The sequence below is a fragment of the Lissotriton helveticus genome, chromosome 3_1 (genome assembly GCF_964261635.1).
Source record: "Lissotriton helveticus chromosome 3_1, aLisHel1.1, whole genome shotgun sequence".
In the NCBI taxonomy this organism is placed as follows: Eukaryota; Metazoa; Chordata; class Amphibia; order Caudata; family Salamandridae; genus Lissotriton; species Lissotriton helveticus.
In genome coordinates this window covers 187,119,578-187,147,455 of record NC_136061.1, presented here as the reverse complement: position 1 = coordinate 187,147,455, position 27,878 = coordinate 187,119,578, and the positions used below count along the sequence as shown (strand labels likewise).

Genomic DNA, 27,878 nt, shown 5'->3' with positions numbered 1-27,878 from the left:
CTGGGCTCCTCAGGGGCCGCCAGCAATCATCCACCACTCACTGCACTTATTCAGCTGGGCTCCTTCGGCACCACGTCTAACTCAGTCCAATCTCGCCACAGAAGCATGTGGGCAAAAAAAGGCCCGAGTTCGCACCCAGACAGGGTTCAGTTTATCAATCCCAAGTCTCCCGACTCACTGCCTGGTGTGATCAGGGCCGTTATCGCCGGGCAGCTGCATTTCTCAGGCACCTCCACAGCTTGGACTCGGCCAGTTGTGCACCAAGAGCCCGCACAGTTCCGGGCTACCCACCAGAGCCACTGGTGCCGCACATACTGCAAGCCCTGGGTTCAGGTGACTTGGCCCACCCGGTAGAGAGCACTAGGCCTCGGGTAAAATCTTGCTGTAGTTGCACAGTGGCCTTGGGTCCAAGTCTGCCCAGGGGGTGTTAAGTAAGGGACAAAAATAGTATCCAGTGGCGCTCTGGGGCCACAGGGAAGAAACAGTTGGTTGCCAGCAGGAAGGGTTAATGACGATTAAGCAGGGACGAATTAGAGCTTAGCTCCAAGCGCCCGTTATCTTGGCCATGCCCTCCAACTCCTACTAGTTTAAACCTTCCACCTCAAAGAAAACACTGGAGTAAATGCATGGAATAGTCTCCTTTAGAGTGCAAGACTAATAACAATAACCAAGAGCAACCAATACCCACTGGATTAATCACTAACCTTGGGATCTGAAGCAGTGTGCTCTCCGGCGTAAAGTGCTTCAATATTTCATTAAGGGTAGTAAGCGCTATATAAATGCATTTACAATACAATACAATATTTGCACTGTTCACAAGTTCTCTGAGAGGAAACTACAGGACAAGAGGGTGCTCTGTAGTTTTTTAACCCTATCTTCAAGTGGAGATCTTTCAGTGGATCAGAATTATTTCTAAAAGATTATTTCTAAGCCCAAAATCAAACCTTTTGTTTGGCGACTGGGAGACCAAAAAGTTGTTTAACTTGACATCCAATGGAGAATGTATGAGGTAGGCTGGTGGGATGTAGACAAGAATCCGTTCAAGGCTGCGTCCAATAAACTTGCTTGGCTAAAGGCTTAACGATCTGAACAACGTTCACTGTTGGTCTGCATATATTTTCAGAACTGTGCATTATCCTTGGGCTCACAAAACCTGTATATCTGTGTACGTAAAATGGCGTGTCTGCATTCAACAGAAACTCAGTTGGCTGTTGTATGGCTCTTAACATGGTTATGTAGCTACAGTAATGTGGTGCTCGGCACAGATAGACAATGTAGATTATTAAATAGTAATATTTTATTTTTTAAATTATCTATACAAAAATATCTGTTCACTTAGAAGGCCAGTTAAATTTAACAGTTCAAAAAGCAACAAAATACATCATTAGAGTCTACATGCAGGTGTTAAAGAAGCAATGAGGAAATGGGGAAGTCCTAAAGAGGTCTGTTCCATGACTCAAGGCATCAAAGTACAAATCAGAGGAATTTAAAGTAACATCCGTTATGTGCCTTCCTGATTTCCCAGTTGCAATGGAAAAATCATCAGGCAGCAGAGGATTAGACTCCAAGCAAAAAGGGAAATTCATAACACGGCACTCGAGGTCCTTCTTAAGGTCCCAAGATGAACAAGAATTAAAACAGGTGTTTCCAAGGGAAACAGAAACTAGATCACACAGTAAAATTGTGAATAGGAAATGCATCATTCATGAGGGTCCCCTGTCTTGATCATGTATGTAATAAAATGCTTAACACATTCCAAGATTCAATGACTCCAAGATGAACGTCAGCTTGGCTGTTGTCTCTCCAAGAGACTAGAGGAAAGGCAAATATTTAGATTTTTCATGAAAAAAATGAGCAAGTGGGAGTCTCCACACACCACTAGGTAGAAAAGTTAAGGAGAGGCAGAAGAATGTGCTTGCCCTTGGGAGCACAGGAGAGAAGAGATGGGAGAGAGTATGTGTACTTCGGTCCACTTACAAATCACTTATCTTGCCTCATGATTTTGGCTGTAGGGACCCAATTGGATCAATGACAACTGGCACAACCATCTTTTCAAATTTTCAGCCACCATCTCCTACTGATCACTTACTGCCTACGGGCTTGCCTTGAATTCACTAGCAATCAGCCAGTTTGTGCCTGGTACCTAATACAGATCACTGATGAGTGTTCATGGCATTCTCGATGGATCATTTCTCCACTAGATGCTTGTCCAGGCAGTGGTATTAAGCACAGACCATAATTTTCAGAACTTTAGCCATCACAAACTGGTCCACAGAGCTGCATCAACAATCAAGTTCTCTCTCATTAACAAACTGGACTTGCATGATATACCCACCAAACAAAGATAAGTACAAGACTGTGAAAGAATGCAGGCTTGCAGTTGTGCCAATCCTGAATGCTTGTCCTATAAACTCCTCTACAGTGGCATGTACATTGTACAGTGAGCCGAACACTTCTAGACTTCCCAACATGCAGGTTAGAGAGAAAAAACGATTCTCTCTTCACTTTAGGAGATATATTGGTACTAAGCGATGAGCTTCTCTGTACATTGCATCACTGTTTAAAGTCACAAATGTCACTGTGTGGCAAAGGCCTCAAAGATGGGGGCTAGCTCTCCGAAGCTGTTTGGAAATGAGAGTTCATTTCTTTTCGTATTCTTTTCAAGGGCACAACGAGCGCCTCTTCTTTGTCAACTTCCATTACCTGTCAAAAAAGAATAAAAGATATAGTAAAAAAACATAGTAAGTGACATGTGATATACTGTCTAGGCAACAGGAACACTAGTCGAACCTTTTTATTACAATGAGGGCCCAGTCATTGCTCTATTAACAGTGCCCTCTAGGTTCTACATTACACCAATCTTATTTCCAGCAATACAGTTTCCTTTGATTTTGCTATCCATTTTTGCTAAAGACAATTTCTCAATTTTAGTCACACTCAAAACATACGTACCCATCCACTGTTAATCACAATTCTTTATTTCACAAACACACAATACTGGTAAATTCAATAAATATACGCAAATATTTGATAGAAAAGTATAGCTGATTATAGCTGCTTCATTTCAGAACCAAACTGAAGTAGACATTTGGTGGACAATTAATTACTTTTTTTCACTACATAGTCATTATTTCCAGAATGGGAATGAATGAACCCTGAATAGTTCTACTTACGTGAACAATATACAAGATAATAACCTTTTTATTTTTTTTATTATCCATACTCCCTCCAATGGTACCATATAACCCTTAAAATCATTAAGACAAACGGCTCTGAACCATCCTACTGCTTCTTTTTTTTAAACTGATTTAGGAAACAAAGTGAGCAAATGGGTAGCTTAGCTTTGAAGAAATAGATGCTCCACTGTGCCTTTAAACTACCAGGTTGAACAGCTTCTTCACAAGGGCACAGCTTTGGTACACAACTAATAGTTCATTTTGGAGCTCAAAAGCATTAGAATGTTATATGGAAAAGGCCACCTGCATTCACTTTCCTGGTTTCAGGTTTAGGCATGCGGGTTGTTAAAAAAATGTAGTGACGTTTACCATGATGAAGGACAAGCATTACAACTAACATTTACTTCTCTGTCGTGGGATCTTAACTGATACTCTCCAACATTCAAGGGAAAGCAAGTCCATCCCCCTTTGAAGCAGGAAGTGATCGAGCACTAGGAAAGTGGACAATCATAACAAACGGCAACAAGAGATTTTTCAGATAAACTCGGGGCACTTGGGCACCTGTTCCGGAAATTCTATGACTAACCCACAAGTAGCAGCAATGAGAGTTTCAAGGAAAAGCTGTAGTTGTCACTTTTGCCTTTTCATTTTCAATGGAATTTTATTACATATGTATATAAACAAAATTACATTACTCTTCATGATTAGGGAAAAAAGCAAAACACTGTATTTTCTCAAGCATAAATAAACTTTACCACTGTAGGAAGTGTGGAAAAGGAAAAGGAAAAAATGCACCAAATAACTATAACTTTTGCCATTGTGCACCACCTCATCTGCCCATGGATAAGGATGAGCTGCACTCTTCCTACCAGTATCCACATTCCTCAGCTAACAGCACACACCCCTTCTATAATCCACAAACTTTGTGTTGCACAGAGAAGGGCCATGCTCAGCCTTCCTACACTGCTTATCAGGTCCCTTTGAGGTTTTTTTGGTATTAATATTATCTTCCACCTCTGGAATTTAATGCAATGCCAAAGTGGAGCAGGAATAGGAAGTGTGGCACTGGGAGCTTAAGAAGAAGCATCTATCTTCCCTCCTAGTTTTGCCTCCTCATCTTCCCCATGCCATCTGTTAGACAAAATCCTAGGTCTTCCTGAACAGATTTGTTTGCGTTTAGGAAGAAATGTGATTTACAGTATAAAATCCACCAGACTGTGGAATATTGTTAGGTTGCCAGATGTGAGTAAAATTGACAAACAACTGCTGCTTAGATTTCTTAATCTCGTTTCGCTTTGTCTAAATAGTACAGAAGTATGAGGTACTGACCTTCAGTAACAATGTATCTGGTAGAGACGATTCTGGCCGCAGATTTCTTCACGTAGAATTTTCCCCAGGCGTGAGACTGGATCCGGAAAACTTTTTTTTTTTTGCCCAGCATCCCTTTGTGCCAGGGGGGCGGCATCACGCGACTCCGCCCAGGTGTCGTCCGCAACGCGGAGCCATCAGACAAAACTGTGGGAGCATGGGAACAGTGTGCTAAAGAGCAGAAAAGGGAATAGTGACGAACAACACCATAAGGAGCAGTGCCAACACTGAAGCACCCAAGGCAGGGAAAGAAGAAAGAACAGAGCTCAGCCCTGAGCAGCCACCCTGTCAGCATGTAGACAGGCCCCTTCCCCGAGACAAGCAACATATGCAAAATGTCATGACAACATGTAGCAGGACTATAACCCCAACCAGGAGCTGCGAATGGGGAACCAGTTCCAAGACAAACAGGGAACGACAAACTTTCAAGACACCCCCAGCACAGAGTGCGACAACCCCCCAAGAACAAAGGGCAAGGGCACGGCCAGATGACCCCAACCCAGAGGGTATTAGAGGGGCCAGGACCCTCAGTAACAAGGAGGGAAGGAGGGAGGGAGGGGAGGGACTGGAGGAAAGGCAAGCCTCAATTCTGGAGCAACCAGAGGGGCACAGGAGTACCCAGAAACCCATCCTCCCAAGTGCCAAAGAGAAGGAAAGGAACAAGGCAAATCATCCTGTCAACAAGAATGAAAGAATGCACTCACAGAAGACATAGCCACCCACTGGGAGGCGAGTGCAGAAGACCATGCCAAGGGTCCTTGCAGAACGGGGTTGAAGGGTGGGCCGTGAAGGAATCTGCGGCTAGAATCGTCTCTACCAGATACTTAGTTACCGAAGGTAAGTAACTCGTACATCTGATAGTGACTACTAGCCGCAGATTCCTTCACGTAGAATAGATACCCTAGCCATACCGACGGGGACGGAGGGCCTGCGAAAGAGCCCTACCAGCCTGGACAGAACAGAGGGTCCCACAGGGGACCATTCTACGGACAGGGCGAGGAGCCCCGTCCCCCCAGGCAAGGGGTACCCCTACAGGCAGAACACCACCGACCCCAAGAGGGGTATGGGATGAAGAAAAGAAGAAGAAAGAGGAAACAGAGGAAAGAAGGTCACGGCCAGGAGAGGCCGAAGAACCCCCATGCCCTTACAAGGGGCAGGAAAGTGGAAGAAGAACAACCTAGAGGGCCCAAGGAGACGAGGGAAAATAAGGCAAGCTCCCCACAGTCGGAAGTCAACAGACCCGACAGAACGGCGTCGACAGCAATAAGCAGTCGGAAGCAGGAAGAATAGCCCGGGGCCCCAGGAAGACCGGGCAGGCTGCGTCTGAAAGAAGGAGGAACACAAAACCATCACCGCCCCCAGGACAGAGGACAGAAAGGCGAAGAAGGGCCAGGACACACCTCAGGGACGGGCCGCACACCGGACACAAAAAGAGGAGGAACCAGAGCCATGACGCCAGGCCGCAAACAGCAGGTCAGACGCCCCGGGGCATCACCAAGGCATTCCAGACCAGCAAAAGGGAATTGCACCTGCAAAACACATAAATGCCATGGAGAGCAGAGGCCCGAAGGCAACCACAACTCCCCAGCACAGCATAAGCTATATAACAGCTACCACTACCCCACATAGCGTAAGTTAAGTCCCAAGACATGGGAACCCTCTTTGGAAGAAACTTTCGCAGCAGAGGACAACAGAAAGAGCCGCGGGGAGAAAAAAAACCCGCAGAAGGCTTGTCAAGCAGCCCAAGAGAAAAACAATCTAAGGGCCAACCTGGTGCAGATAACCCAAAGCAAAATCACTTAGTGAAGAAGGGCTGTCCAGCAGCCAACAGAACCACAGTCTCAACAAGGAGGACTCGAGTGGCCATAAAGCACACAGAACAACAACAACGAGGGCGACTCTCCCAAAAGGATGAGCATCATCAAGAGCTAGCCCAACTCACAGGTCACTGAGGGGGAGAAGGAGGAGGAGGAAGAGGAGGAGGAGGAGGAGGAGGAGGAGGAGGAGGAGGAGGAGAAGTGGCCGAAGCCCTGCCAAGAACCTCCGGATGGCCGAGTCTGCTGGGGCATGGAACACCAGAATGCCATCGAAGAGAAGGTCAGCCAGCCGTTCCCTAACATTTTTTGGGAATACACTGTCCCGAAGCCAAGCATAGCGGCGAAGGGCAACCGAAGAAGCCATGGCACGACCAAGCACCTCCGATATGTCCAGAGCAGAGCGAAGAATAAACCCCGCCAACTCCCGGCCATCCAACGCATGGTGCTGCAAATCAACCCGAGCATCCTCATGTGATGCAGCGGACCCCAGGGACTCAGCCAAGTCCCACAAATAAGAAGTGGCCCTAGCTAACATACATAAAGTGTTAAGGGGCCGCAGAGCTGCACTGGTGGAAGCAAACATGTTGTGCCCCTAAGAGTCAAGCCAGTGGGCCTCCTGTGATGGTGGAGACAACAGTGGTGGCAGGGAGGGAGGGAAAGGCAGTCCTGAAAAGGGGGCTCGAGGCAGAGGAGTGGAGGGAAAGACACGCCGGGTCACGAGGCGCTGGAAGGTGCCGATGCAAAAGGTGTTGGGGCACCGGGTCCCCCGTGGTGGAACGTCCCCAAGTCCCCATCAGGGAAGAAAGGAGCGAACCCTCAAAGGGAAGCAGCAACTCCCTCCCACCAGAGCCCTGGTGGAGAACTTCCAGAAGGTGATCCGCGGGGAAATGGGCCACCGGATCACCCAAGTCCCCATCAGGGAAGAAAGGAGCGAACCCTCAAAGGGAAGCAGCAACTCCCTCCCACCAGAGCCCTGGTGGAGAACTTCCAGAAGGTGATCCGCGGGGAAATGGGCAACCGGATCACCCATGTGCAAAATACCCACAGCCGTGGACACAGCGTTATTGAAGGCTGCACCCGCCTCCGTAGGGCCCCGCGGTGGGGAAAGCAGCTCTGTCATGGGTGACAGCTGCAAGCTAAGGCGGCCGTCCCCAAAGCCCACCAGAGCGGGCAAAGGCCAAGTCCGGAAACGCGAAAGAGGGACCGAGGAGTGGGTGACCTGTGGCTCCTCCGGTGAAAACCGCATCCACGGTGAGGAGCCACCCTTTGATGACGTCGGGGAAAAAGCCACGACGCGGCGGCCCGTCACCGGCGAGGACAGCACCAGCAGGCATGCAACCTACGAGAAGAGGGGGCATCTGAAGACGAGACCGCGACCCGACGCCTGTCCGGCGCCGTAGATTCCACAGGCAGGAAGCCGTCATCGTCCGGCGCCGACTCGACCTCCGACAAGGCAGCCGCCTGCGTGGAGGAACGAAAGGGACCCGGGGGATGACAAGGAGCCCCCGCCAGCCTCGGCCCATAATCGGGCGAGGTGGGGCTGCCGACCCATGTGGTGGTGCCGCCAAGGCCGACTCAGCCACCGACGAGGCAGCAGCCTGTGTGGAGGGACGAAAGGGGGTCCGGGGGAGGATGAGGGGTCCCCCGCCGGCCTCAACCCATGACAAGACGAGGGGGGTCCGTCGACCCGTGTGGCGCCGCCATGACCACGATCTGACGGTGCTGTAGCGGCGTCACCTCAGGCAAGGCCACCGCCTGTCCAGAGGGTCGAGGGGGGCTTGGGGATGCAACCCGAGCCCCGGCGACCTCCCGCGACACCACAGGGACTCCCACAGGAGTTTGCAGCAAGGCAGAGGCGCTATGGTCTGAAGGAGGGACCCCCCGAAGGGACGCACCCCAACGGCACCACATCCTCCAAGCCTGGAGCCGAGCCAGCCAGGGCTGGAGTCGCCGGCGACGCTGCGGAGGACCCCGCCCAACGCAAGGGATCCGCCGACGTCCCAGGAGGGGAAGGAGGAGAAGCTAGCGAGGCCTGCAAAGCCGCCGCATATGTCTCCATCTGGGCTCTTGACGCCCCCTCACCGGGAAACAGCGGATAGGGGGACAATACGCGGGGCTGCATCACCAGCGGACAGGCCAGAAACCAGCCCTCGGGGACAAACTGCGACACTTACCAATCGGGAAGCGAAGCTCTTGCGGCATAGGAGAGGGAAGGGCAAGACAGCGACGATGGCTGCTTCGAGATCCCTCAGCAGAAGCTGATCGAGGTGACGAAGCCGACCTGGACAGACGAGCTGAGAGAAGTTTCATCCGGCGCTCCTGCCGTGACTTCGGCTTCAACTGTTGGCACGCCTCGCAATCAGTGGAGCTGTGATCTTCCCCAAATACAATATGCAAATGAGGTGAGGGTCCGTCGCTGACATAAGGCGCCCACATGACGAGCAGGTATTAAAGCCCGAAGACATCCGCACACTGTTCCCACAGATACATGCAATAGTGAAGGAAAAGGCCTTAACAGGCCCGGAGCATGAACCGGATCCGCGTTGCACACGGAAAAGGAAAAAAACTGACGTAGGTGCACCGGGGTGGGACTTATTGGACCTCGCTGACGTCACGTACATGGACGACGCCTGGGCGGAGTTGCATGATGCCGTCCCCCCAGCGTGCAGGGATGCTGGGGGAAAAAAAAGTTTTCCGGATCCAGTCTCACGCCTGGGGATAATTGTACGTGAAGGAATCTGGGCTAGTAGTCTCTATCAGATGAAACATTATGAAATCAAGGGCATCAAGGATTTCTTTCGGAGGGGAAGAAGGATTTGGAAAGAGAATGTGAGAAAAACATGCATGGTTTCAGGGAGGATGGTAAGATGGAGTTGCCGGCGACGCTGCGGAGGGCCCCGCACAACTCAAGGGATCCGCCGACGTCCCAGCGTACAACTTATAGAATATCGCATATGGCTCGACCGAGCAGAGGCCATGAACCTTGCTTAATAGCTTCAGGACAATGGACATAAGGGTACTAGAGAAGCAATCTTCTAGGAAAGATGATCCACGTTGACTTTGTGCATTATGTAAGAAAGCTGAAAAATGGCCTGTGCTAAAAGTAGAAGATATAGTAATAGTGTATTGTTAGTAGAGGGTACTTATTTTATTTGGGTTATAACACAAGGGTTGGATCCTTGAAGTTCAGCAAGGTTGGACCATACATTTATAGAATGAAGAAAAATGCCTAGCCTGAATCTGTTCGAAACCACTGATTACTCATATGAACAAGAATTTAATTTGCATGATCACATTGATTAATTAATATTAATTATCATCTTGTTCATCACTTTGTTATATTGAAGAGGTCGTTAGCATATCATACACCTCAAGACAAAATATGCTTAAACATTTACAATGCACCCTAGGCCCACAAACTACATTTTTGAAAACTTAGACCACAAAGTGCCAAATGTTAAAAACTCAATCAATTATCATGAGCATTACTTCAATCCAGTACAATTCATTGAAACAAAATAGTGGGTCGAAACGTGTCGGCATTTCTAACTAGGAAGCTGAATAAATGAAATTGCACGAGGAGTGAATCCTTGAAAATTTGGGTCTCTCTTTACATGAAGGACGTGTTTCACCTGTGGTGCTTTGTTAAAAAAAAGCAAAAAGAAAATGGAGTACCGACAGTAGAAATGAAAAATTCACTCAGTACGATTTTGTTTCAATTATTAAACTGGATTGGAGTAAGGCTCATGATAATTTGATTGAATTTTAACAGTTGGCACTTAGTGGTGTAGGTTTTGCACAAATTTAGGTTCTGTGGGCCTACTGTGTATTGTAAATGTTTAATCATGTTTTGTCTTGGTGAGTATGATATGCTAAAGACCTCTTATGTAAAAAAAGTGATTAACAAGATGACAACTAATGTTGATTAATCAATGTGATCATGCTAAATACATTTTTGATTGTATAAGTAATCTGCAGCTTCAAAGTGATCGAGACAATCAGCGACTTCAGGGTGATTAAGACAAGGTATTTTTCTTCATTGTATATTTTGTTTGGGTGGCATCAATTGAACTTTCCATTTACCAGATACACTTGAACGTAAATGGGGAAACTGGGGAAACCTTTTAAAATATTCTTACTACCTGGTGGTGGATGCCCTTTCTAGGGGGGATGCAGCAGCCAGGCCTCATGTTAAGAGATTACAAGTTGTAGTACTGTATCCAGCTTAGGATGCTGTATAACATTGCGGTTGCTGTGAAGCAAATTACTCAACCAATGTTGACAAGGTGATTCTGGGGCAATCAAGATCATTCTGGTCTTGACCCATTATATTTTGATGGTCCCTTTCATACTCCGGGGGAAGAGTAGATGGAACAGCACAGAAAACTCTTTTATCTGTTCATCAAAAGCAAATCCCCTTAGATAAAGAGTTTTCGAATCTGGATGGGAAATGTTGGCATTTTGCATTTTCAATTGAAATCAAATCAAAAGATCCAAGGCTTCTCATATGGCTAAAGGCTTTGCAATGTATTGTCCGTATGCATCACCACCAAGTTGTTTTGGGTGAAAGAGTTCAGCTTGAGCATATTTATTTAGCTTCATTCCATGGATTTGGCATGCTCCAAAGTTGGCGCCACACTTCAGTAGAGAGGCATTTGTCACAATGCTCTGAGTCGGGAGTGGTTAGTGGAATAATACTTGTTTCATCATGTTCATCATCCTCGGACCTTTGGCATGACAGGGACTCGGTACTCTAAAAACATATACAGATCTCACATATAGCCTTGTGTACAAAGTCATTAATGCAAAGGGAGGTTAAATATTCAGCTGTTGAATAAGGATTTCTAAGCAGAGATTGATGTCTAGATGGAAATTGATCTCTCCTCCTAAGGATACACTTTACTTCATATATGGATGTGGTTACCCCCACTTTTTGCCAGCTGTTATGCTGTTTCTGACTCGTCTGACTGAGATCCTGCTAATCAGGACCCCAGTCTCTGCTTTCTCCCCTAAATTGAATATGGTGAGTACTTAGGTACACCCAGATTGGCCACTGGTGTACACTTGTTAGTCCCTAGTATATGGTACCAAGATACCTAGGGCATAGGTACACCAGGGGTCTCCCATGGGCTGAAGCATGTATTGTGCCACCCAATGGAGACCACTCAAATTGTGACTACAGGCCTGCCATTGCAGCCTATGTAAACTAGTGCTAGCACCACCACGTACGACAGATATAGGTTTCCCTATATCGGAGGTTACTATACTTAAAACCTGAAGGCAGGGATGAGTGCCCCTGCATGAGCAGGGCACCCTGACAATCTTCCGAGTCCATTCTCCGGGTTGTAAGAGCATCAGCCATAATGACATATAGAGCGGCTTATGCGTCACTACACGATGGCCATCTCTAAACTGGCTGTAACGAACCTGGTCATGTTTGGTATCAAACATGTTGGATTCATACCGTTGTATGATTCCATGTACTGAAAAGCTCTTCCAGAAGGCCCTCAGTGCTCCTGGTACCAGTCTTTCAGAACTGGACAGCAAGCGAGGGCTGCTGCCGAACAGAGACATGTTTCTGCCCTCCTGCTGCTAAGCCATGCTCGAGCAGGGCAAGGTAGAACAATAGATATCCTGTCACAGGGAGGTGTGACTACCTCCCAGACAGGGTTTAGTGTGTTGGGGCAGGGTAGGGGTGCTTGCCAGTGCCACTGAAACTGCTTGAAAGGCAAACTTGGTGCCCTCCTTACATACTCCAGTTCAAACCAGCTCCCGGACTGGCACAAAATTGGACAAAGTACATGGGAGTATCCTTCCTAATGTCCAGCCCCTCCTCTGGGAGGGATCCGTGAATCGTCCTAAACCTTTCCTTAGGGTACTTAAGGGCTTACCTGTGGGTGGGTCCCTACTTTCGTCGTGGGACAAGATTCAGATCAGACACCACTTCATCTGCGACTATCTGGGCACTTTGGAGTTCGCTGGACTTTGCTCTGGACACCGAGGCTGCAACTGGGAAGACTCCTGCTGCACCTGGCCTCGTCGTCCAGCTAGTCTGCTGCAACGTTTGTGCCCATGCTGCATACAGGATCCTCACAAGGCCTGTGGACAACCAAGAGCCCTGAAGAGCCCTGAAGAAATCTTGCTTGAAGTGAAGGAGTCACTTCCCTTCATCTGCAGGCACCGCAAAACAGTTGACCGGCCTGCTGATCCTGGGGTCCGATGGACTCGAAAGACTCAGCAACACAGTTGGTGGTTCTGCAACTCCCTCGAGGCATAAACTGTCTCCTCACTTAGTTTGAGGCCAGTATCCTTTGTCGGAACTGAACCCCAGAGCACAGCGTCGACTTGCTGTTGCCAAGTTTTGTTGACTCTCTTCCTCAGAGATCGTCGGGCTCCAAGAAGCTTCAACCTCAAGCATCTCCTGCAGCCAAGATCGTTGCCCTCAAAGCATCCCATACACCGTGGGCCTGCATCTTTGGTAGGCTGCTTGAGGTCCTCTTGTGAATCCTGAGCCTCCGTCCTGTGAGTCCTCTCGAGGGACTTCTCTGACTTCAGTGGGTTTCGCTGATTGCTCAGGGCCTACTCTGACGATCCTCCTTGTGATGAGTCACTTGGCCCTTGCTAGTCCCGACACTGCACCTTTATCGCTTGCCACGTTGTTTGCAGTTGCCAAGGCTTGTTGGTGCTTCCAACTGACACCGACCCCTCAACTCTCGCCATCTGATGTGGGACAGCTCGTGAACGTCTCCTGGTCTTCCACAGCGTCACCTGGTCCACACAGCTGCAGCTCCAAGGTCATCCGCGACTTTCCTGCATCACCCGACATTGGTGGCCATTCGTCTTCCCTGCCTCCTGGTCCCTCCGGAGGGGCATAGACCCTCTGCTTGCAGGTACTTCTCATCTTGAATCCACCTTTGGGTTCCACAGGACATTTTTAACCTTCTTCGTCATTAGCATCTTCCTGTAGTCCTCCATTGAGTTAGACGGTGGTTTCCGAGGCTACTTCGCACCTATGCACCCAGCTTCCCTGGTGTAGGTATCCTGGTTCCTAATGTATCCACGGGTAGGGTGGCTCTCCAACCTTCTGTCTTCCACAGGGTCTCTTCAGGGTCCAATACACTATTACTTTGGTATTTTTTAACTTTATTATAGTCAGTCCGGTTAGTATCCAGTTTTTGGTGCCTAATTATATGAATACTACAAACGCCTCTATTTTGGTTTTATAAAAGCATTCCTTTATGCTATTTCAGTCGAGGTGACAAATGTATTACCTTCGACTTTTAAAGATGGCCGCCGTTTTCACACAAACATATGGGGCATTCAAGCACCTTTTTTTAATAAATAGCGACGTACTTTTTTTGTATATTATGATGGTGATTTTACCTGTCTTATTGTATGTCTAGATGCGTGTGGCATATAATTAGCTTGTTCTGAATTATTTGTAACTTTGAACAGGCTGATTAACATCTTAATATTTCAGTACTGGATAATTTCATTAGAAACGCGACGGGCCACGATCTGTTTTGATTTCTATATTAACTAATATCTAATGTTATTATTTTTTCGGTGGTGGAATTACTCACTTTTATTATGTTGAAGTGTATATTTTCACCTAATGATTCTTGGACCCTGTAAGATGGCCGCTAGTTTTGCATAATAAACATGGCCTTCTAACTACTTTATTTTCAAATCAGCCCAGCATATTCTGAACAGCTCAACTTTAGTTTATACTGTTCATTGTTTTGTCTACTTTAATCTTCAAATTATTCTCGTAAACGGGTGTCCCGTATAATATAAGAATTTTCGAAGATAGCCATTTACTTTCATGCTTAAAACTGCCAACTCACTCTAAATAGTTCTTAACACCTTATACAGTTGCGCTCTAATGTCGTTGCATTTTGGGCTTTTGAGTATCTTAATCTTTGAAGTCCATAAACTTAAATACTCAGTAATAAAACTTTGTTCAGACTTATACTGTTTTAACTATCATGTTACAAGATGGCCGCCGCCGGTTATGTTCGATACACTAAATATCACGGATTTACTCAAGAATTGTTCATGACGCGAATAATTTCACGTTCTATTTTGATGCATTCTATAGGTTTTAGGCTCCGGTTTATCTTTAATTTTGAGCCTAAACACTTAAATTAATAAGAATAGAACTCTGTATAGATATATACACCGGTATATCTTTCTTGTTATAAGATGGCCGCCGCCTGTCTTGTTTGATTTACGGTCTCCTTTTTGGCGCCAAATAGGATTATAATTAAACTCAGGTGCAACCTATTACACCTTAGCCCAGGGTATATAAGACAGGGGCTTGGACAGCTCATTTAGTTGCTGCCCTACCGTTGATGTGGAACTTCTGCTGGTTACCATACCTTTCTTAGTAAGTGTAGATGGTTAGGTTAATTATGTCTAGCTTGTTTAAATAGGCTGGTGAACTCTATCTAAGTTAACTTTTGCTGAATGGTTTTTTACTAATCTTTCTTCAGCATTTTATCTTTTCAGTTCTATTAATGATCAGCTTTAGCAAAGCTATATATTTTATTTTAATTCTTTTTATATTAATGTATCAGATAGTGGCCTTATAAATGGTTCCTTTATCCCTGTAATATCATTGTTTTAGAGGGAACTAAGGACTAGCATACTCTAAGCAAATCATGGTGAATGATAAAATCATGTCCAATGTCAGCACTTATCAAAGTCTATGTTATATATTATGCACAGATCGACATTTTTGATGTTGGAAAGTTTCTGTACAGATACTAGGTGCTAGTTTAGGTAATCTGTGAAATTGCCATTGTTTAGGCTAGATATTGAGATCAATTCCGAAAAACTTCAGATCTAAGATCCTGTTAGCTCTAAGAGACAGTCTAAAGTTATAACTGTTAATAACCGATATGCCATAGATTAATAGTAACGAAAATATTGTTTTTTCCTTTTTTTCTCTCCACCTGGTCATTTTTCTGTGAACCATGTTTAGATTATCAAGATTAAGCACGACCCTATCCTGCATTTCATCCTGTTCGGGGTGTTCCGAACTCGGTCACTCAGGAAGAGCCGTCACTTACCCTCCTTTTCCGGGGCTCTGGCGTGCAGTGATTCCGGCGTTCTGCCCTGGTCACCTAGCTGGCCTTCCCGGCCCTGACGCCGGGGCCTCGAGTGCTGTGCCTGCCCGGAGATGTTCGGAGTGCCGGCGGTCCGGAACCGGTGGAGAGACCCGATGGTGGGAGCCTGAGAGCCACGGGCCGGGACCCCCGGGGCGGACCCGCCCCCGCTGGTGGGCCACCCCGCATGTCCGTTTGCCTACCGGCCCGAAGAAGAGAAGCCGCGCTGTCCGGCACCCCTACAGTGAGAAGCCCACTCCTGTTGTTAGTCCCGTCCGGGGTCCGGTGCTGGGCCCCCCCCGAGTGCTGTGGGGAGCACACCCGTTCTTCTGGTGACTCTCCTTTCTCCGCCGAGCGCCGTCCGCCGCGGATTGGCGGTGTGCCCTGGGGCCGCCGGTGCTCCTGGTGAACTTGGAGGCGCCTGCGGCGGCAGCGGAGGGCGCTGTGCTTAAGATGGCGGATGGCCCCTCGGAGTGTCTTTCTCCTGGAGACGGGGAAGTAGCCGCATTTGCTTTCTCCAGCCCTCGTTTGGTTCGGGCGGCCCCTACTCGGAGTGCTGTATGGTTTGCCCTGTCTGCTCTGCGGATCGACCTGTCCTTGAAATGTCGAGTCTTGGAGTTGCGGATCGCTGCCATGGTTGCTCCGCCATTTTGTGACGAGCTGTCGTCTCCCCGAATTGTGCTGGCTGAAACTTCGCCGGCGGCTGTGTTGGGATCTCCGGCTGGATGTTCGATTCTATGGGATCAAGCGGACCCGGTGCCGATGCTGCAGTGTTTCCTACATCCTGATTTCTTTGCTTCGTGCTGGACAGCCCAGACATTGTGCTTGGCCACGTGGATTTTTGAGGAACTTTTGCATTCTGACTGTTGCCGAGTTCTCCTGGTTGCTTCTAGTTGGCCGGGACGGTGTTTTGCGGAGATCCCGCCGGCCTTTCCTGACTGGTATGGACCCACTGTGTTCTGCTGTTTTTTGGCGGTGGCGGGGTCTGGAAGCTCGACTCTTCATAAAAGTGGACAGGGGTGATCGTGCTCGGGTGCCTGTGAGACCCTTTTTGGATGGCATCTCTGGGCCTCGTCATTCTGGATGGTTCCTGTTTACATCCCTGTGTAGGCTTTTCCTGACTCTCCTTTTCGACCTCGATTACTGATTTCTTGTTGCGGAGGGGGTAGTGTTCTATGTCTCGATCGCTGGCTCCTCTCCTCTCTCTTCCTTCCTTTCCCTCTCCTCTTTTCTTTCTCCCCTCTCTTTCTTCGTTATTATTCCCTCTCTTCTTTTTCTATATTTCGGGTGACTCTGGGCGACAGGCACGCTGTTTAGTGGGGTAGGCCGTAGCCATTACAGTGATGTAGGGTGGGGGGGGTGTTTGTTATTTTAGTTTGTTTTATTCTATGGTCCCTTTTTGCCTTTTTCCAGGGGGTGGGCTATGTCCCTTTGTGTTTACTCCTTTGTTTCGTAAGCGTCTGCACTTTCTCCTTTTTCGGGGCGGGTGGGCTGTACCTGTGGCACCCACTTTATTTGTTTGCTGGTATTCTTCCTCTATTTTGCACCTGATATGGCCGTGAGAGGTCTTTGGGCTTTGCCCTACTGTGGTCGTCTGCTTGCGTGGGGGGCTGTTTCCCTCCCGCCCCCCCCCTCTTTTTCCGCATATGTTGCATGACGCCCTGGTAGATATGGTTCCTGCCTCCTTTATATAATGTAAAATGAAACCTTTCTTATCCTGGCGCTGGCTGTATAACGACTTTATTGACATCCATCCTGTATTCCCTCTATCGTACACATTGCTTTGTTTTTTTGACTCTCCTGACTTTGCGGCCGGCCCCTGTGGTTGTAGGCCGGCGCCTGTACTTATACGTGTCTTTAAACAAAGGTTTTAAAAAAAAAAAAAAAAGATTAAGCACGACAAGAACAGGTAGTTCTTTACTTTTAGATGTGTCTATTGACTATAAAAACCTCACTATTTTAATTCAACAAGTAAAGTTATGTTACTAATGTAAATATGGGATTTATTTTCAGTGTCAGAAATACAACTATCCTATATACAGGAATTCCTGATCATGTAAGGGTTCCATTTCTTTTAACACATCCCGTCAGGATTAAGAGGTAATCAAAAGCCTATTAAAATATATCACGTTGAATCCAATCTAGCATAATAGATGATACTTTGGCACAACAGTATTATAGGTATGGGGAATACCACAGTGCCTCATATTTTCTCTAGTCTCACCTTTGACCTTTTTGATGAACATCGATAGATATTTTTTCACAGGACTAGATTGTTACCTGGACAACAATGTGCCCTTCGAGTTGAGACACAGAAAACCCATAGAGAAAAAAGAGAACAGAACCGCCATATGGTGTTGAAAGGGTTTACTAACAGCCCTTCTACGTCCTCCGTTACAGATGGAGAAGAGGGAACATGCTGTAGCATCGGGGCGGTTTAGAAGGAAGATCCTACCTTAGGAAACGCCTGGGCACAAACTTGTGTCAGAAGACGACAACCAGGTAGGCCCTTGTTTTTATATCTCAAGGGGATTACTGTATAGAAGGATCAGGAAAACCACAAACGGCTGTCCAACTCCTAGTCCCCCTTTTATTCCGAGATCATGTGTTGCACTTAGCCCATAGCCAGGCAGGTGGGGGCCATTATGGTAGAGAAAAGAGTGAGGAATACCTTTTGCGCTGATTTTATTGACATCATATGCTTTTGTGCGGCTTGTGCCCTGTGTCAACGGCTTAACCCCCTCCCATATCTCTAAGGCCCATCATTGAGGTTCCCTTTTCCACACCCAGTCCTCAACAAGGTTTAGTCCATTTGAGCTTCTGTTTGGGAGGCAGCCCAGGATCCTACTAGATATGGCAGCAAAGAGGTGGAAGGACGAAGAAGACGAAGGGACTACTTAATTATGCTGCTCATCTCAAGGAGAGGTCATCTACATTAAGGGAGGCGGTACGGCATAATCTTGAGACAGCCGAAGACAGTCAGAAAAGTGGGTATGATGCCAAAACAGTGTTGATCGGACATAAGGCTCTCCTCCTCCTCCCCTCTATCGACAACAAGATATTGGCAAAGGGACAGGGACTTTTTGAGGTTTTGGCCCAAGTAACACCGGTTACTTATAGGGTAGCAGTACCCCATTCAGGAAGGGCGGGTCATATATATCACATCAACCTCCTGAAGACATGGGTAGAAAGGACGGCACCAGTGGTTGCGTCCTCTACGAACTTGCTGGTAACCGACACCCAGTCCCTGGCCATTTCCTTTCCCTCAAATGAGAAGATCACAGGGACAGGTATCGTCCCCGTGAGTTCCCTTTTGACTACACACCAAAAGAAAACCCTTCACCTTCTAGTGGACGGCTATCAGGACGTGTTCTCCCAACAACCAGGCAGAACCTCCCTTATACACCACAACATCCTGACTGACGGGGCCAAACCTATCAGATTACGGCCCTACAGAATACCTGAGGCTAGACAAAGGGTAGTGGAAAAAGAAGTAAGGGAGATGTTACGAGATGGTATTATAGAGCCCTCCCAGAGTCCATGGTGTTCCCCGGTTGCATAGGTACCAAAACCCAATGGGTCTCTCCACTTTTGCATAGATTTCAGAAAACTAAACGGGATCTCACAATTCGACACTTACCCAATGCCACGAGTTGACCAGATAGTGGGCACTGCCAGGTTCCTAACCACTTTGAATTTTACTAAAGGCTACTGGCAGATACCCCAAACACCAATGGACGGGAAAAGACTGCTTTTTCCAACCCCCTCGGGCTGATATCAGTTAAAAGTCCTACCCTTTTGGTCTTCATGGAGCCCCAGCTACCTTTCAATGCCTGATGGATGTGGTATTACGTGCCCATCAGGCGTATGCAGCTGCTTATCTGGATGATATTGTTGTTTTCAGCCAGACATGGGAACAGCATGTCACCCATCTACAGGCGGTTCTAGACTGCCTCAGACATGCGGGTCTTACAGCAAACCGTGAGAAATGTATGTTAGCAACTAAGACAATACAATACTTGGGTTATCACATACAGGAGGGGATGATATGGCCTCAGGTGGACAAGGTAGAGGCCATCAGGACCCTGAACCGTCCTTCCACGAAAAAAGGCATCAATGCGTTCTTGGGTTTGTTGGGCTACTACCGTCGATGCATTCCCGGTTTTCAGAGGTGGCTGTTCCATTGACGGATCTGTTGACTAAAGCACGTCCCAATACGATCAGTAACTGGTCGCCCTGTCAGAAACAGAGCTTTGAGACATTGAGGAGTTTGTTGTGGGGTGGCCCGGTTCTTGTTTGCCCCGACTTTGCTAAGGAGTTTCCATTGCAATCCGATGCCTCAGATAGGGATTTGGGGGCTGTCTTGTCATAGCCGGACGAGGCTGGATTGTTGCACCCCGTGGTCTTCATGAGCAGGAAACTAGTCTCGGGAGTCCCGGTACTCCACTGTGGAGGAGGCGTGCTTGGTCATTAAATGGGCAGTCCAAGCCCTTCAGTACTATCTCTTGGGTCGCCCATTTCTGCTGTATACGGATCATGCTCCCCTGGTGTGGTTGGCCCGAAACAAGGACTCCAATGCCCTCATCCTTAGATGGTTTCTGGCACTTTAACCTTTTTCGTTTCAGGTGCTACACAATCCTAGTAATTACAAAAAGGGGGTGGTGATGGACAGAGTATCTGAGTTAATCAGAACACTCCTGCCCAGTCAACAGATCAGGGCTTGATCCATCACCGTTTTTTAGCTCACTGCACCATCCCAATTCAGAACCTGGCTATATGCAAATTAGTCTGTCCCTGGCCCAGTGCATCATGGGAACAGGGCAGACCAAACTACCAAGCCAATTCTTCACTGGAAAGGAAACAAGCTTCCGGGGACCGGTTTCTGGCATTACAGCCGTCTTCGGCCCGGCTTGCTTGAATCCTGATGGTGCAATGAGCAAGGGACTCATGTCTGAGCATACCCTTCCACACTCATGGTGGCCAAAATAATTACAAAAAGGGGGTGGTGATGGACAGAGTATCTGAGTTAATCAGAACACTCCTGCCCAGTCAACAGATCAGGGATTGATCCATCACCGTTTTTTAGCTCACTGCACCATCCCAGTTCAGAACCTGGCTATATGCAAATTAGTCTGTCCCTGGCCCAGTGCATCATGGGAACAGGGCAGACCAAACTACCAAGCCAATTCTTCACTGGAAAGGAAACAAGCTTCCGGGGACCGGTTTCTGGCATTACAGCCGTCTTCGGCCCGGCTTGCTTGAATCCTGATGGTGCAATGAGCAAGGGACTCATGTCTGAGCATACCCTTCCACACTCATGGTGGCCAAAATAATTACAAAAAGGGGGTGGTGATGGACAGAGTATCTGAGTTAATCAGAACACTCCTGCCCAGTCAACAGATCAGGGCTTGATCCATCACCGTTTTTTAGCTCACTGCACCATCCCAGTTCAGAACCTGGCTATATGCAAATTAGTCTGTCCCTGGCCCAGTGCATCATGGGAACAGGGCAGACCAAACTACCAAGCCAATTCTTCACTGGAAAGGAAACAAGCTTCCGGGGACCGGTTTCTGGCATTACAGCCGTCTTCGGCCCGGCTTGCTTGAATCCTGATGGTGCAATGAGCAAGGGACTCATGTCTGAGCATACCCTTCCACACTCATGGTGGCCAAAATAATTACAAAAAGGGGGTGGTGATGGACAGAGTATCTGAGTTAATCAGAACACTCCTGCCCAGTCAACAGATCAGGGCTTGATCCATCACCGTTTTTTAGCTCACTGCACCATCCCAGTTCAGAACCTGGCTATATGCAAATTAGTCTGTCCCTGGCCCAGTGCATCATGGGAACAGGGCAGACCAAACTACCAAGCCAATTCTTCACTGGAAAGGAAACAAGCTTCCGGGGACCGGTTTCTGGCATTACAGCCGTCTTCGGCCCGGCTTGCTTGAATCCTGATGGTGCAATGAGCAAGGGACTCATGTCTGAGCATACCCTTCCACACTCATGGTGGCCAAAATAATTACAAAAAGGGGGTGGTGATGGACAGAGTATCTGAGTTAATCAGAACACTCCTGCCCAGTCAACAGATCAGGGCTTGATCCATCACCGTTTTTTAGCTCACTGCACCATCCCAGTTCAGAACCTGGCTATATGCAAATTAGTCTGTCCCTGGCCCAGTGCATCATGGGAACAGGGCAGACCAAACTACCAAGCCAATTCTTCACTGGAAAGGAAACAAGCTTCCGGGGACCGGTTTCTGGCATTACAGCCGTCTTCGGCCCGGCTTGCTTGAATCCTGATGGTGCAATGAGCAAGGGACTCATGTCTGAGCATACCCTTCCACACTCATGGTGGCCAAAATAATTACAAAAAGGGGGTGGTGATGGACAGAGTATCTGAGTTAATCAGAACACTCCTGCCCAGTCAACAGATCAGGGCTTGATCCATCACCGTTTTTTAGCTCACTGCACCATCCCAGTTCAGAACCTGGCTATATGCAAATTAGTCTGTCCCTGGCCCAGTGCATCATGGGAACAGGGCAGACCAAACTACCAAGGCAATTCTTCACTGGAAAGGAAACAAGCTTCCGGGGACCGGTTTCTGGCATTACAGCCGTCTTCGGCCCGGCTTGCTTGAATCCTGATGGTGCAATGAGCAAGGGACTCATGTCTGAGCATACCCTTCCACACTCATGGTGGCCAAAATAATTACAAAAAGGGGGTGGTGATGGACAGAGTATCTGAGTTAATCAGAACACTCCTGCCCAGTCAACAGATCAGGGCTTGATCCATCACCGTTTTTTAGCTCACTGCACCATCCCAGTTCAGAACCTGGCTATATGCAAATTAGTCTGTCCCTGGCCCAGTGCATCATGGGAACAGGGCAGACCAAACTACCAAGCCAATTCTTCACTGGAAAGGAAACAAGCTTCCGGGGACCGGTTTCTGGCATTACAGCCGTCTTCGGCCCGGCTTGCTTGAATCCTGATGGTGCAATGAGCAAGGGACTCATGTCTGAGCATACCCTTCCACACTCATGGTGGCCAAAATAATTACAAAAAGGGGGTGGTGATGGACAGAGTATCTGAGTTAATCAGAACACTCCTGCCCAGTCAACAGATCAGGGCTTGATCCATCACCGTTTTTTAGCTCACTGCACCATCCCAGTTCAGAACCTGGCTATATGCAAATTAGTCTGTCCCTGGCCCAGTGCATCATGGGAACAGGGCAGACCAAACTACCAAGCCAATTCTTCACTGGAAAGGAAACAAGCTTCCGGGGACCGGTTTCTGGCATTACAGCCGTCTTCGGCCCGGCTTGCTTGAATCCTGATGGTGCAATGAGCAAGGGACTCATGTCTGAGCATACCCTTCCACACTCATGGTGGCCAAAATAATTACAAAAAGGGGGTGGTGATGGACAGAGTATCTGAGTTAATCAGAACACTCCTGCCCAGTCAACAGATCAGGGCTTGATCCATCACCGTTTTTTAGCTCACTGCACCATCCCAGTTCAGAACCTGGCTATATGCAAATTAGTCTGTCCCTGGCCCAGTGCATCATGGGAACAGGGCAGACCAAACTACCAAGCCAATTCTTCACTGGAAAGGAAACAAGCTTCCGGGGACCGGTTTCTGGCATTACAGCCGTCTTCGGCCCGGCTTGCTTGAATCCTGATGGTGCAATGAGCAAGGGACTCATGTCTGAGCATATCCTTCCACACTCATGGTGGCCAAAATAATTACAAAAAGGGGGTGGTGATGGACAGAGTATCTGAGTTAATCAGAACACTCCTGCCCAGTCAACAGATCAGGGCTTGATCCATCACCGTTTTTTAGCTCACTGCACCATCCCAGTTCAGAACCTGGCTATATGCAAATTAGTCTGTCCCTGGCCCAGTGCATCATGGGAACAGGGCAGACCAAACTACCAAGCCAATTCTTCACTGGAAAGGAAACAAGCTTCCGGGGACCGGTTTCTGGCATTACAGCCGTCTTCGGCCCGGCTTGCTTGAATCCTGATGGTGCAATGAGCAAGGGACTCATGTCTGAGCATACCCTTCCACACTCATGGTGGCCAAAATAATTACAAAAAGGGAGTGGTGATGGACAGAGTATCTGAGTTAATCAGAACACTCCTGCCCAGTCAACAGATCAGGGCTTGATCCATCACCGTTTTTTAGCTCACTGCACCATCCCAGTTCAGAACCTGGCTATATGCAAATTAGTCTGTCCCTGGCCCAGTGCATCATGGGAACAGGGCAGACCAAACTACCAAGCCAATTCTTCACTGGAAAGGAAACAAGCTTCCGGGGACCGGTTTCTGGCATTACAGCCGTCTTCGGCCCGGCTTGCTTGAATCCTGATGGTGCAATGAGCAAGGGACTCATGTCTGAGCATACCCTTCCACACTCATGGTGGCCAAAATAATTACAAAAAGGGGGTGGTGATGGACAGAGTATCTGAGTTAATCAGAACACTCCTGCCCAGTCAACAGATCAGGGCTTGATCCATCACCGTTTTTTAGCTCACTGCACCATCCCAGTTCAGAACCTGGCTATATGCAAATTAGTCTGTCCCTGGCCCAGTGCATCATGGGAACAGGGCAGACCAAACTACCAAGCCAATTCTTCACTGGAAAGGAAACAAGCTTCCGGGGACCGGTTTCTGGCATTACAGCCGTCTTCGGCCCGGCTTGCTTGAATCCTGATGGTGCAATGAGCAAGGGACTCATGTCTGAGCATACCCTTCCACACTCATGGTGGCCAAAATAATTACAAAAAGGGGGTGGTGATGGACAGAGTATCTGAGTTAATCAGAACACTCCTGCCCAGTCAACAGATCAGGGCTTGATCCATCACCGTTTTTTAGCTCACTGCACCATCCCAGTTCAGAACCTGGCTATATGCAAATTAGTCTGTCCCTGGCCCAGTGCATCATGGGAACAGGGCAGACCAAACTACCAAGCCAATTCTTCACTGGAAAGGAAACAAGCTTCCGGGGACCGGTTTCTGGCATTACAGCCGTCTTCGGCCCGGCTTGCTTGAATCCTGATGGTGCAATGAGCAAGGGACTCATGTCTGAGCATACCCTTCCACACTCATGGTGGCCAAAATAATTACAAAAAGGGGGTGGTGATGGACAGAGTATCTGAGTTAATCAGAACACTCCTGCCCAGTCAACAGATCAGGGCTTGATCCATCACCGTTTTTTAGCTCACTGCACCATCCCAGTTCAGAACCTGGCTATATGCAAATTAGTCTGTCCCTGGCCCAGTGCATCATGGGAACAGGGCAGACCAAACTACCAAGCCAATTCTTCACTGGAAAGGAAACAAGCTTCCGGGGACCGGTTTCTGGCATTACAGCCGTCTTCGGCCCGGCTTGCTTGAATCCTGATGGTGCAATGAGCAAGGGACTCATGTCTGAGCATACCCTTCCACACTCATGGTGGCCAAAATAATTACAAAAAGGGGGTGGTGATGGACAGAGTATCTGAGTTAATCAGAACACTCCTGCCCAGTCAACAGATCAGGGCTTGATCCATCACCGTTTTTTAGCTCACTGCACCATCCCAGTTCAGAACCTGGCTATATGCAAATTAGTCTGTCCCTGGCCCAGTGCATCATGGGAACAGGGCAGACCAAACTACCAAGCCAATTCTTCACTGGAAAGGAAACAAGCTTCCGGGGACCGGTTTCTGGCATTACAGCCGTCTTCGGCCCGGCTTGCTTGAATCCTGATGGTGCAATGAGCAAGGGACTCATGTCTGAGCATACCCTTCCACACTCATGGTGGCCAAAATAATTACAAAAAGGGGGTGGTGATGGACAGAGTATCTGAGTTAATCAGAACACTCCTGCCCAGTCAACAGATCAGGGCTTGATCCATCACCGTTTTTTAGCTCACTGCACCATCCCAGTTCAGAACCTGGCTATATGCAAATTAGTCTGTCCCTGGCCCAGTGCATCATGGGAACAGGGCAGACCAAACTACCAAGCCAATTCTTCACTGGAAAGGAAACAAGCTTCCGGGGACCGGTTTCTGGCATTACAGCCGTCTTCGGCCCGGCTTGCTTGAATCCTGATGGTGCAATGAGCAAGGGACTCATGTCTGAGCATACCCTTCCACACTCATGGTGGCCAAAATAATTACAAAAAGGGGGTGGTGATGGACAGAGTATCTGAGTTAATCAGAACACTCCTGCCCAGTCAACAGATCAGGGCTTGATCCATCACCGTTTTTTAGCTCACTGCACCATCCCAGTTCAGAACCTGGCTATATGCAAATTAGTCTGTCCCTGGCCCAGTGCATCATGGGAACAGGGCAGACCAAACTACCAAGCCAATTCTTCACTGGAAAGGAAACAAGCTTCCGGGGACCGGTTTCTGGCATTACAGCCGTCTTCGGCCCGGCTTGCTTGAATCCTGATGGTGCAATGAGCAATGAGTACTCTGCTTAATTCAGAGACTCTGTCCATCACCACCCCTTGTTGTAAATAATTTTGTCCACCCTAAGCGTGGAAGGGTATACTCAGATGTGAGTCCCTTGCTCATTGCACCATCAGGATTCAAGCAAGCCGGGCCGAAGACGCCTGAAATGGCAGAAACCGGTCCCCGGAAGCTTGTTTCCTTCCCAGTGTAAGAATTGGCTTTTGTAGTCTGGTCTGCCCTGTTCCCATGATGCACTGGGCCAGGGACAGACTAATTTGCATACAGCCAGGTTCTGAAACTGGGATGGTGCAATGAGCTAAAAAACGGTGTTGGATCTAGCCCTGATCTCTTGACTGGGTGAGAGTACTCTGCTTAATTCAGAGACTCTGTCCATCACCACCCCTTGTTGTAAATAATTTTGTCCACCCTAAGCGTGGAAGGGTATACTCAGATGTGAGTCCCTTGCTCATTGCACCATCAGGATTCAAGCAAGCCGGGCCGAAGACGCCTGAAATGGCAGAAGCCGGTCCCCGGAAGCTTGTTTCCTTCCCAGTGTAAGAATTGGCTTTTGTAGTCTGGTCTGCCCTGTTCCCATGATGCACTGGGCCAGGGACAGACTAATTTGCATACAGCCAGGTTCTGAAACTGGGATGGTGCAATGAGCTAAAAAACGGTGTTGGATCTAGCCCTGATCTCTTGACTGGGTGAGAGTACTCTGCTTAATTCAGAGACTCTGTCCATCACCACCCCTTGTTGTAAATAATATTGTCCACCCTAAGCGTGGAAGGGTATACTCAGATGTGAGTCCCTTGCTCATTGCACCATCAGGATTCAAGCAAGCCGGGCCGAAGACGCCTGAAATGGCAGAAACCGGTCCCCGGAAGCTTGTTTCCTTCCCAGTGTAAGAATTGGCTTTTGTAGTCTGGTCTGCCCTGTTCCCATGATGCACTGGGCCAGGGACAGACTAATTTGCATACAGCCAGGTTCTGAAACTGGGATGGTGCAATGAGCTAAAAAACGGTGTTGGATCTAGCCCTGATCTCTTGACTGGGTGAGAGTACTCTGCTTAATTCAGAGACTCTGTCCATCACCACCCCTTGTTGTAAATAATTTTGTCCACCCTAAGCGTGGAAGGGTATACTCAGATGTGAGTCCCTTGCTCATTGCACCATCAGGATTCAAGCAAGCCGGGCCGAAGACGCCTGAAATGGCAGAAACCGGTCCCCGGAAGCTTGTTTCCTTCCCAGTGTAAGAATTGGCTTTTGTAGTCTGGTCTGCCCTGTTCCCATGATGCACTGGGCCAGGGACAGACTCATTTGCATACAGCCAGGTTCTGAAACTGGGATGGTGCAATGAGCTAAAAAACGGTGTTGGATCTAGCCCTGATCTCTTGACTGGGTGAGAGTACTCTGCTTAATTCAGAGACTCTGTCCATCACCACCCCTTGTTGTAAATAATTTTGTCCACCCTAAGCGTGGAAGGGTATACTCAGATGTGAGTCCCTTGCTCATTGCACCATCAGGATTCAAGCAAGCCGGGCCGAAGACGCCTGAAATGGCAGAAACCGGTCCCCGGAAGCTTGTTTCCTTCCCAGTGTAAGAATTGGCTTTTGTAGTCTGGTCTGCCCTGTTCCCATGATGCACTGGGCCAGGGACAGACTAATTTGCATACAGCCAGGTTCTGAAACTGGGATGGTGCAATGAGCTAAAAAACGGTGTTGGATCTAGCCCTGATCTCTTGACTGGGTGAGAGTACTCTGCTTAATTCAGAGACTCTGTCCATCACCACCCCTTGTTGTAAATAATTTTGTCCACCCTAAGCGTGGAAGGGTATACTCAGATGTGAGTCCCTTGCTCATTGCACCATCAGGATTCAAGCAAGCCGGGCCGAAGACGCCTGAAATGGCAGAAACCGGTCCCCGGAAGCTTGTTTCCTTCCCAGTGTAAGAATTGGCTTTTGTAGTCTGGTCTGCCCTG

General features: G+C 48.2%; 1 protein-coding gene across 2 annotated transcripts in view; it reads right to left on the bottom strand.

The window, feature by feature from the left end:
* Window positions 1-1,279: 1,279 nt before the first annotated feature.
* Window positions 1,280-27,878, bottom strand: part of BCL7B (BAF chromatin remodeling complex subunit BCL7B) — a 73,779-nt gene continuing 47,180 nt past the window's right edge. For both annotated transcript variants that reach the window (XM_078679574.1, XM_078679575.1), the window contains exon 6: window positions 1,280-2,703. In XM_078679574.1, the coding sequence (XP_078535700.1) occupies window positions 2,608-2,703 (96 nt within the window). In that variant the 3' untranslated portion in view covers window positions 1,280-2,607. The remainder of the gene's footprint in view (window positions 2,704-27,878) is intronic.